Raw genomic sequence first — 12,104 nt, 5'->3', positions numbered from 1 at the left:
AAGGGGGAATGGATATGAGTATTCACCAAAGATGAGGCAGCAGGGGTCTGTTTAAGAGTTCAGTTCTGTCTTAGCTGTATGATGACTCATTAGGAAATAAGCATTTATTCCCCTTAGAGGGAATATGTGGGGTGTCATTCACATCAAACGTGACCAGGTGTGACGATGTATCTCTGTAAACTGTGTACTTGGGAGGGAGAGGGAGCTAAGTCTCCATCAGTCCGTTGGGGAGGCAGTGTATCCTGCGACTAGAAATGTGAGCTTATAAAACGGTACCCAGTCCCAACCCAGGTCTGCAACCTTGGACAAATTCCTCAACCTTCCACCTGCAAAGTGAAGATAGTAAAAGATATCAATAACACTTATCTCCAGGGCTTCTGAAGGCTAAATGAGCAAGTGCAACTTAAGGGTTTGAAACAGTGTCTGTTGCTTGGTGCATTTTAAGAAGGATTTGCTTTCATAAGGCTAATTTATGCCTAAAAAATTCCATGGACAGAGGAGCCCGGTGGGGTATATAGTTCCTGGGGCTGCAAAGAGTCAGACACCACTGAGCACCATGGGGAAGGCTAATTTATGCACAAGTTTTCAATAGCAGGTGTACTGCCTGAAGTAAAGAACAACCATGCCATTTAAAAAAAAAAAAATCTTTCGGCCATTCTGCAGCGCGTTGTGGGGTCTTAGTTCCCCCACCAGGGATCAAACCTGTGCTCCCTGCATTGCCAGCACAGCGTCTCCACCACTGTCCCACCAGAAAGTCCCACCATGCCATCTTTAATGAAACCTCGTGTTAAGATATTTTAACTTTGGAGGGTTAAATAGTTGATTTCTGTCGCTCTACCATGTTTTTGTGCAGTAAGTAAATGTAAAAATTCTGTGCGTTGGAGTTGGGTTACAGTTATCGGCAGGGTTACAGTTGCTGACGATGACATTCTGCAGTTAGCACTGAGTCTACACTTAGAGGCTGAACTAGAGTTTGATCTCCTGGTCTGCTCACTGGGACCACCTGATCGTGGGATGAACTATGCCCCACACACAAAGGCCACCCTGCCTCGGTGTATGGACCTGCTTATTGCTTCCCGCCCATCAGCTAACTCAAGGGACCAGGGGCTTTTCAGTTGGTTTCTTTTCTGGGCATCTGCCCTCGTGAAGCTGCCTTCCTATCAACACGTTCCACGTTCTGGGTGCCGTCCTTCAGTGGGGGTCTAGGGGGAGTTGTGGAGGGTAGGGGACAGTCGTGCCAACCTTTCCATCTGGTAAGTGGAGGGCCAGGGGCCACTTGCCAGCAAGCATGAGGTTGCACTGAGCTTTCTCCAGTGGGTCTTGCTGCAGCACCATGATGTTGACATATAAGGAAAAGCACTTAGGAATTGGCTGCCAGGGGCCTTTCTCCTTAACTTGAACTTGATCTTCACTTTTGTCTCATCCTACTGGGGATTTCTCTGGTGGCTCAGTGGGTGAAGAACCCACCTACCAATGCAGGAGGTGCAGGTTCAACTCCGGGGTCGGGAAGATTCCCTGGAAGAGAAACTAGCAACCCAGGCCACTATTCTTGCCTGGGAGAGCCCATGGAGAGAGGAGACTGACAGGCTACAGTCCACAGGGTTGCAAAGAGTCGGACAGGACTTAGCGACTAAACAACAGCAACATCCTGGTGGAAGGGCTCAGCCACAGCCAGCTCTGCACCGGGCCGTCTGCAAGCTTCTCCCATCTGATGTGCCTGCTTCCTTCAGGGTTCTGTGTAGCCCAGCCAGTCTTCTCTCTGTGCTTTGCTCTTGACCAGGCTCATGAAAACTTACTCTATCCACTGACACTTTAAAAAATCTAAAAGTGTCCCACAATTCTATTTGGATACATCCACGTTATATCTGATACACGGAGATTCCGCTCTCCCTCCCGTGTGACGGCGGGGGCAGCCGGAGCACGTTTAGGAGAGCCTGTCCACCAGGCTTTGGTGTGGATTCCTGGCCTTTTCCTCCGCAGTGCGACAGGGCAGTTTCGGGCCGTGAGTGTTTGGCCAGCTCTTGTCCTCACCTCTGTGAAAGGTGCCCTGTGGGCTGTTGCTTGAGTATCACCCATCTCTACCCTGCTCTTTCAGTTGTGATTGTGACGCCAGTGCAGGGAGCAAGACAGACGCTTTCCTCTCCCTCCACTCTCACGAGATGCCCTGGGTGGGTGGGGACCCCAGGCACACATGGGCCTCTGAGCTGTGCCTGCTGCCCCAGGTGATCATGTGAAATTATACATGGACAGAGAGTTTCTGCTGTGCCAACTTTTCCACTGGAGCACAAAGCACTCTGTTATAGGAGGGTTTTTGCAAAGGAGTCTCACCTCCAGGCCCTGCAGGAACTGGGAAGCAGTGGGAGGCAGATGACCTTCCAACCAGAGGACTCAGAGTGTGAGCTGAAGAAAAATGGGAAGCAGATACACAGTCTGAGTTCCGTTCAGTCATTCAGTCATGTCTGACTCTTTTCAACCCCATGTACTGCAGCACGCCAGGCCTCCCTGTCCATCACCAACTTCTGGATCTTGCTCAAACTCATGTCTGTCGAGTCGGTGATGCCATCCAGCCAGCTCATCCTCTGTCATCCCCTTCTCCTCCTACCCTCAATCTTTCCCAGCATCAGGGTCTTTTCCATTGAGTTGGCTCTCTGCATCAGGTGGCCACAGCTTCAGCTTTAGCAGCAGTCCTTCCAATGATATTCTAGCTTTCTACTTGAGTATTATTTCTCTGAGCAAAGAAAATTGCTGAAAGTTTAAATATCAAGCCCTTAGGTTTTCCAAACAAAGGCAAGAAGAAACAAAGAAACCCCAGAAGTGCCAAATTTCACACTCTGCTCTGGTCAGATAAGAATCTGCCTCCAGACTCCACTGACACAACTCTAACTGCCAACTCTGCGATTAGACATCTTTCTCTTTTCTGTTTATCCTTTTCCTTCTTATTTTCTTCCAATTCTATTTCTTCACTTCCCACTGATTGGAAAACCAAGTAAAGCAAACCATTTCCTTCGTTAGAGTGACTGAAAGACCATCTCACACAGAGTAAAGCTGAAAAATATACTCCCTAAATGAATAAAGAGCGTAATCATCCTGATTCCAGTTTCCATCTTTGTGTTTACTCTTCACACAGGTCAGACATGGCCACTACCCGTGCCAATGCTAGAGATGTGGCAGGTATCCAGGAAACAGTTTGAGGAGAATTTGGAAGATCTACTCTCTTAGCAACTTTCAAATATACAAGCAGTTATGTTATTAACTGTAGTCCTTGTGCTTTCATCACAAGAAAAAGAAAATGTCACTATGGTGACGGATGTTAACTAGACTTACAGTGGTGGTCATTTCACAGTACACACAAATATCAGATTATTATATTGTACACCCGAAACTAATATATTATTGTCAACAATATCTAAATTTTAAAAATTGGTGTTGCATTTTTTAAATTGAAGTATAATTGCTTTACAGTGTGGGGTTGGTTTCTGCATGTAAATCAGCTGTATTATACAGATATCCCCTCTCTCTGGAGCCTCTCTCCCCGCACCCCGCATCCCACCCCTTCTAGGTCATCACAGAGCACTGAGCTCAGCTTCCTGTTCTGTACAACAGCTTCCTGCTAGCTCTCTGTCTCACACATGGTGGTGTGTATATGTTAATGCTGCTCCCCCAGTTCATCCACCTGCCTTCCTCTCCACGCCCACAAATCTATTCTCTAAATCTTCGACTCTATTCCTACTCGGCAAATACATCCATCAGTACCATTTTTTCTAGATTCCATATATATATATGTGTGTGGTAACATGATATTTGATATGTATGTATATACCTATGTGTTTACAATATTTGTTTTTCTCTTTCTGACTTACTTCACTCTATATGACAGACTTTAAAATTTTTTTTAGCGTCTCAGAAGTGAAATAATTTGTCCACACCACCAAAGTAGATAGTAATTGGGCTGTAGTTTCAATTTTTATTTCTCAAGCTCCAAAGTCTATGGCCTTTCTATTATAAGATTCCTCTAAGAATTAGTACATATAATTCTATAATGAAAATCGAAAGGAATATTGTTGTGGACTGAATGTCTGCATCCCTCCTCCAGATTCAAATGTCAAAGCCTTCATTCCCAGTGTGATGGATCTGGAGATGGCACCGTTGGGAGGTCAATAGGGTTAGATGAGGCCATGAAGGTGGGAACTTCATAATGGGATTAGATGCCATAAGAAGAGAGAGAGATCACTCTCTCTGCATCCTAAGTGGGGCTAGTGATAGAGAACCTTCCTGCCAATGCAGGAGACATAAGAGATGCAGGTTTGATCCCTGGGTTGGAGAGGGCATGGCAATCCAATCCACCCTAGTATTATTGCCTGGAGAATCCTGTGGACAGAGGAGCCTGGCGGGCTACGATCCGTGGGGTCTCAGAGTCGGACACTGAAGCAGCTTAACAGCAGCAGGGCAGCTATGCAAAAACAGAAAGGAGGCATCCGTCCTCAAGCCAGGAAAAGAGTCCCCCCGGAACCTGACTGTGCTTGCACCCTGATATTGGACTTCCCGCCTCCAGAACTGTCAGGAAATGAATTTCAAGCAAAAGCTTTTAAGAAAAATTTTAAGAAAACAAAAAAGAAAAGAAGAGGAAAGAAAAAGAAAAAATTTGAAAACCCGGCAATATGTGACTACAATATGGGGAAGGAGGGTGGGAAGGTGGGTTGGTTTTGTTGCAGACTAGATTTAGTTAGTTCTGTTATTTAGAATTTTCCAGGCAGTGAGTGACCTGACTAAAACCATCTCACATTCTCTGTCCCTCTCCTTCAAATTGTTTCTTCATCGCTGGTCACATCTCAAGAAATGCAGCGTGGTACTGCCATGCTTGGGCCTCCCCAGTGGCTCAGTGGTAAAGAATCTGCCTGCACTGCAGGAGACTTGAGTTTGGTCCCTGAGTCGGGAAGATCCCGTGGAGGAGGGCATGGCAACCCACTCCAGTATTCTTGCCTGGAGAATCCCATGGACAGAGGAGCCTGGTGGGCTACAGTCCATGGGGTCACCAAGAGTCAGAAACGACTGAGGGCGGATGCACCACCATGCTTGATTCGAGTGAGGGATTAATAGAAACATGTAAACTGGACTCACAGCATGTTATGGCATTTCTTCATCTAACTGAAGCTTTTAGGGGTGACACAGGCATTTTAGGGGTAACAGTAGGCCTTGCATGCAACATACCCCTCTGCTTAATGGTGGTACTGAGATGTGCGTTGTCTGCCATCTTCCTTGCTAATAAGTTCTATTCTCTAAGAATATCATCAGCTGTTTTTTGTTTTTTTTTTTCTGTCAATTTGGCAGGTGATGACCGAGAAGGAGGACTTTTTCAGTGCCTGGAACTCATGTCTTCACCACATCACCTGTCTGTCTCTGGCACATATTCACCGAGGTCAGTGGCTCTTGTCAAATATCTGGGATTGAGTGACTCTCAGGTTATCTGGGAAGATGACTCTGCAGAAAAAGGACAGTCCCCACTCTGGTCTGAGCCCTTGTGTTGAATTTAGGGTCCCCAAGTTACTCCCCACTTACACTGACCAAATGACACCCACAGAACCTAATGCTCAATTTGCCAGGATCCAGCTGGCCAAGCACAGTCCCTCAGCAGTGGCCCTCAGCCCAGTGGTAACTGTCATTCCCAAACAAACAAATGAGGGGTGGGTAAAGTGAGGATGTTTTAATGCAATCACTGCCTGAAGAAGTTCGAGGACCAAAACTGCTTAAACCTACCCCCCAAATTTAGCAAGGACTGGTTCTGCCTTTTAAAGCCGTGATTCTAAACCAGAGGTGACTACCTCTTCCAGGGAACATTTGTTGACAGATGGAAACATCTTGGTTGTTGCGACCGAGCAGGAATTGCTAGCAGGTCGAGGCAAGGAACACTGCACTGGACAGTCCTCCCCGCTTCTGAAACAAAAAGTGATCCGGTCCAAAGTGTTAGCCCCCGAGGGTGAGGAAGTGTGAATGTTCATTTCGGCCTCAAAATCACAGAAAGTAAAATGAAGCACTGAAGACAGAGTGAGATCCATGAAGATTTCTGCTCCCTGGACCTGCCCAATCCTCCTCTTTCCCTTACTAAATTTTGTGTGCTCAGGCATGTCCGACTCTTTGGGACCCCATGGACTGTAGCGCGCCGGGCTCCTCTGTCTGTGGGATTCTCCAGGCAAGAACACTGGAGTGGGTTGCCATGCTGTCCTCCAGGGGATCTTCCCGGCCCAGGGACTGAGCCTGTGTCTCCTTTGTGTCCTGCAGTGCAGGCGGATTCTTTAGCACTGAGCTACCAGGGAGCCCCATCCTCCGTGGGGGGAAAGTATGAAAAGCAGAAGGCGCTGACTGTTGTTTTCTGCATCGAGTTTTCCATCATACCAAGGTCACTGCTGGCTCCCAGAAAGCAGGGGTGGGTTTGACCACTGTCTCAGCTCTGGAGCCTGGCTAATGGCCCTAGAACATCCCTGGGTGCTGTCCAGAGTATGGAACTCCTTGATGGGCTCTGTTAAGAGTCAAGCCTGGGCTTCCCGGATGGTTCAGTGATAAAGAATCTGCCTGCCAGTGCAGGAGACCTGGGGTCCATCCCTGGTCTGGGAAGACTCCACCTGCCACAAGACAGCTAAGCCCATGACCACAACTCCGGAGCCTGTGCTCTGGAGCCAGGAGCTGCAGCTTCTGCAGCCCATGTGCCCTAGAACCTGCACGCCACAACTCCAGAATAGCCTCAGCTTGCTGGAATTAGGGAAAAGCCCATGGAACAACGAAGACCCAGCACAGCCAGAAGAAAAAGAGTCACAGCAGCGACCCAGGAGAGCTTGCATCCTGTCCAGTATCCTGGCCCGCCCACCACCCTACCTCTTAGCCAGGCATTCAGGAGGAGAAAAGCGCCAGGGCCTCTGCCTTCTGAGTGCAGTCCAGTGCTTGGGAGCCGGGGTAGCCTATGGCCCTGGGCTTAGGAATAAGGAGTGGGACGCGGATGCTCAGGTGAACTTGGCAAGAGCACACGTTCTTCCCAGGGTTAGCGAGGCTGCCGGAGCGTCACACCCAGGGCCAGCCTTTAAACACGGGGCCCACACCCTGTGATAACTAAGGCCTCATCCGCACCCCAGTCTCTGTTTGGTTTCTGCCTTCTGCTTCTCAGGGCCGACTCTTTTGTGACCCCATGGACTGTAGCCCGCCAGGCTTCTCTATCCATGAGATTTCCTGGGCAAGAATACTGGAATGGGTTGCCATATCCTTCCCCAGGGGATCTTTCCAACCCAGGGATCGAACCCACATCTCCTGCATTGCAGGCAGATTCTTTCCTGCTGAGCCACCGGAGAAGCCTGACTCATAGTGTTCAATAAAACTTTTTTATTACTCTTAATTACTAATCTACAAAAGCCTTTGTTCCCATAACCAAAGTGGAACATTTAGATCTTTTTCCTTAAGAGGAAGAAACAGAAAGAGGCTTGGTGCCAATGTATGAAGTCTTAATACCAGGAAGAGATGTCAAAGAGCTGATATTCCACAGCGCTGGAGAAATCCAAACTGATTCTGAACCTGCTATTGATTAAGCAATAAATGATGGTAAGCAAAAGTGACCGTAAGCTAAAGTGATGCTTTTCAGGAAATTTGGCCTCTGGTTCCATGACAGATGAAGAGGATTTGGCTGTAGAAAGTCACAGAAGAAAAATCGTAACAGCAAGAAAAATAATAGGACCCAGTGACAACATCAAGAAATCTGAGGAAGATTCTGAAATAGGGAAATCCGTCCGTAATGAGAAGGGCTGGACAGATACAGACACAGGAAGAATGTAGTCAGCATGTCATTAGGCTCCAACAGCATACTCCCCCCCGCCCCCTCCCCAGCCCCCTGCCCGGCAGAGGCCTCCAGGGATACCAGAGAGGAGCTAGAATAACCCATCTGTTTTCAGTGACTGGACCCAGATGTTGCCTCTGGAGACTTTCAAAGGAGTGGCACAAACAGGGAAGGGAAGGAGCAGGCGGGCGGAAGCTCAGAGCTGAGTGTCACCCCAGATGAAAACGAACTCCGCATCTAGCCCTCTTCATCAGGAACAAACAGGAAAAAAAGCCTTCTGGCATCAGTTTCCACTTCTCACCTGAAAACTCAGGAAGACCATGTTGGAATAAGAATGTTAAGCAGTCTCTAGTGGTTTCTAAAGTGGGATGTAACTATTACGATGATGAATGATTACTTTCCCCTGATACGCATTTTGATCTTGCCCTGGAAATAGCAGTGCTGAAACATGGTGCTGTTTGAATCCTTAAGGGTGTACCAATCCAAAAACCAAAAAGAATAATTTTATGAAATGAATTTAATAAATTAAATTAATTAAATAAATAAATCACATCCAGCATTTTCGGCTCCATGCTGAACTGTCTCTTGTTTTTTCTCTTTCTCAGAGAAAAACTAAGAGTAGTTCCCATTGTATTGCAGCAAGTCCCTTTTCTGGTTCTTAATAAAGTGACTAAGAGTTTAGAATGTAGGCATTCAGTTCAGATTGCAACTATAGTTAGAATATTTGAGTAGTGTAGATTTCTGCCTATCAAGATTAATTTCAGACTCCTTTCAAGGATGTATTTCCTTCCTTGCTAAGGAGACTTTGTTAATAAAAATGTGATCACCTGGATTATTAAAGCATTATTTCTGCATTTTAGCTATGAGTCCTTTTCCCAATATTCTTCATGGGATCACCATTTTCCTCCCCATGGTTAATGGGGCTCTTCTTTAGGCAAATGACATTCACCTTGATTTAGTTTTAGCTTTGGCATTCATTTTCCAGGGAATTGTGGAACTACACTTACCACCTTCTTGAATGAGTGTTACTTTAGCTCATTAATAGTTACTTGAATGAGTATTCTGCAAGTGCAGGAAAAAAATGCCACAAATTCATCCCAAAGTCATGTGTGAGCTTAGGAATTTCATTCAGTTCAGTTCAATCACTCAGTTGTGTCTGACTCTTTGTGACCCCAAGGACAGCAGCATGCCCAGGCTTCCCTGTCCATCACCAACTCCCAGAGCCTACTCAAACTTATGTCCATTGCATCGGTGATGCCATCTAACCATCTCATCCTCTGTCATCCCCTTCTCCTCCCACCTTCAATCTTTCCCAGCATCAGGATCTTTTCCAATGACTCAGTTCTTCGTATCAGGTGGCCAAAGTATTGGAGTTTCAGCTTCAGCATCAGTCCTTCCAATGAGTATTCAGGACTTTTCTCCTTTAGGATGGACTGGTTGGATCTCCTTGCAGTCCAAGGGACTCTTGAGTCTTCTCCAACATCACAGTTCAAAAGCATCAATTCTTCAGTACTCAGCTTTCTTTATAGTCCAACTCTCACATCCATACATGACCACTGGAAAAACTATAGCTTTGACTAGATGGACCTTTGTTGGTAAAGTAATGTCTCTGCTTTTTAATATGCTGTCTAGGTTGGTCATAGCTTTTCTTCCAAGGAGCAAGTGTCTTTTAATTTCATGGCTTGCAGTCACCATATGCAGTGATTTTGGAGCCCAGAAAAATAAAATCAGTCACTGCTTCCATTGTTTCCCCATCTATTTCCCATGAAGTGATGGGCCCAGATGCCATGATCTTCGTTTTCTAAATGTTGAGCTTTAAGTCAACTGTTTTACTCTCCTCTTTCACTTTCATCAAGAGGCTCTTTGGTTCTTCTTTGCTTTCTGCCATAAGGGTGGTGTCATCTGCATATCTGAGGTTATTGATATTTCTCCTGGCAATCTTGATTCCAGCTTGTGCTTCATCCAGCCCAGCATTTTACATGATGTACTCAGCATATGAGTTAAATAAGCAGGATGACAGTATACAGCCTTGATATACTCCTTTGCCGATTTGGAACCAGTCTGTTTTTCCATGTCCAGTTCTAACTATTGCTTCTTGATCGCATACAGATTTCTCACGAGGCAGGTCAGGTGGTCTGGTATTCCCATCTCTTTAAGAATTTTCTACAGTTTGTTGTGATCCACACAGTCAAAGGCTTTGGTCAATAAAGCAAAAGTAGATGTTTTTCTGGAACTCTTGCTTTTTTGATGATCCACTGGATGTTGGCAATTTGATCTCTGGTTCCTCTGCCTTTTCTAAATCCAGCTTGAACATCTGGACAAATAATGCAAATATGTGAGAAAAGAAGAGAAGCTCAAGGCAAAGGAGAAAAGGAAAAGTATACGCATTTGAATGCAGAGTTCCAAAGAATAGCAAGGAGAGATGAAAAAGCCTTCCTCAGTGATCAGTGCAAAGAAATAGAGGAAAACAATAGAATGGGAAAGACTAGCAATCTCTTCAATAAAATTAGAGATACCAGGGGAACATTTCATGCAAAGATGAGCACAATAAAGGACAGAAATGGTCTGGACCTAACAGAAGCAGAAGATATTAAGAAGAGGTTGCAAGAATACACAGAAGAACTGTACAAAAAGATCTTCATGACCCAGATAACCATGATGGTGTTATCACTCACCTAGAGCTAGACATCCTGGAGTGTGAAGTCAAGTGGGCCTTAGGAAGCATCACGATGAACAAAGCTAGTGGAGGTGATGGAATTCTAGTTGAGCTATTTCAAATCCTAAAAGATGATGCTGTGAAAGTGCTGCACTCAATATGCCAGCAAATCTGGAGAACTCAGCAGTGGCCATAGGACTAGAAAAGGTCAGTTTTCATTCCAATCCTAAAGAAAAGCAATGCCAAAGAATGCTCAAACTACCACACAATTGCTCATCTCACATGCTAGCAATGTAATGCTCAAAATTCTCCAAGCCAGGCTTCAACAGTATGTGAACCGTGAACTTGCAGATGTTCAAGGAACTTAGAGTCAACTACAATTGCACTCATCTCACATGCTAGTAAAGTAATGCTCAAAATTCTCCAAGCCAGGCTTCAGCAATATGTGAACCGTGAACTCCCTGATGTTCAAGCTGGTTTTAGAAAAGGCAGAGAAACCAGAGATCAAATTGCCAACATCTGCTGGATCATGGAAGAAGCAAGAGAGTTCCAGAAAAACATCTACTTCTGCTTTATTGATTATGCCAAAGCCTTTGACTGTGTGGATCACAATAAACTGTGGAAAAATCTGAAAGAGATGGGAATACCAGACCACCTGACCTGCCTCTTGAGAAATCTGTATGCAGGTCAGGAAGCAACAGTTAGAACTGGACATGGAACAACACACTGGTTCCAAATAGGAAAAGGAGTACGTCAAGGCTGTATATTGTCACCCTGCTTATTTAACTTATATGCAGAGTACATCATGAGAAACGCTGGACTGGAAGAAACACAAGCTGGAATCAAGATTGCCGGGAGAAATATCAATAACCTCAGATATGCAGATGACACCACTCTTATGGCAGAAATTGAAGAGGAACTCAAAAGCCTCTTGATGAAAGTGAAAGAGGAGAGTGGAAAAAGTTGGCTTAAAGCAACATTCAGAAAACTAAGATCATGGCATCCGGTCCCATCCGGTCCCATTTCATGGGAAATAGATGGGGAAACAGTGGAAACAGTGTCAGACTTTATTTTTGGGGACTCCAAAATCACTGCAGATGGTGACTGCAGCCATGAAATTAAAAGACACTTACTCCTTGGAAGAAAAGTTATCACCAATCTAGATAGCATATTCAAAAGCAGAGACATTACTTTGCTGACTTAGGTCTGTCTAGTCAAGGCTATGGTTTTTCCTGTGGTCATGTATGGATGTGAGAGTTGGACTGTGAAGAAGGCTGAGCACCGAAGAATTGATGCGTTTGAACTGTGGTGTTGGAGAAGACTCTTGAGAGTCCCTTGGACTGCAAGGCGATCCAACCAGTCCATTCTGAAGGAGATCAGCCCTGGGATTTCTTTGGAAGGACTGATGCTTAAGCTGAAACTCCAGTACTTTGGCCACCTCATGTGAAGAGTTGACTCATTGGAAAAGACTGTGATGCTGGGAGGGATTGGGGGCAGGAGGAGAAGGGGACGACAGAGGATGAGATGGCTGGATGGCCATCGATGGACGTGAGTTTGAGCGAACTCCGGGAGTTGGTGATGAACAGGGAGGCCTGGCGTGCTGCGATTCATGGGGTCACAGAGAGTCGGACACGA

General features: G+C 45.8%; 1 protein-coding gene across 1 annotated transcript in view; it reads left to right on the top strand.

Annotated features, from left to right (window-relative positions):
- ACOXL (acyl-CoA oxidase like) overlaps window positions 1-12,104 on the top strand; it is a 253,991-nt gene that overhangs the window by 233,176 nt on the left and 8,711 nt on the right. The window contains exon 15 of the mRNA XM_040224793.1: window positions 5,329-5,416. Coding sequence (XP_040080727.1) covers window positions 5,329-5,416 — 88 coding nt within the window. The remainder of the gene's footprint in view (window positions 1-5,328; window positions 5,417-12,104) is intronic.

This window comes from Oryx dammah, unplaced genomic scaffold (assembly GCF_014754425.2).
Source record: "Oryx dammah isolate SB20612 unplaced genomic scaffold, SCBI_Odam_1.1 HiC_scaffold_25, whole genome shotgun sequence".
Taxonomy (NCBI): Eukaryota; Metazoa; Chordata; class Mammalia; order Artiodactyla; family Bovidae; genus Oryx; species Oryx dammah.
This window is presented reverse-complemented; position numbering and strand designations above follow the sequence as displayed.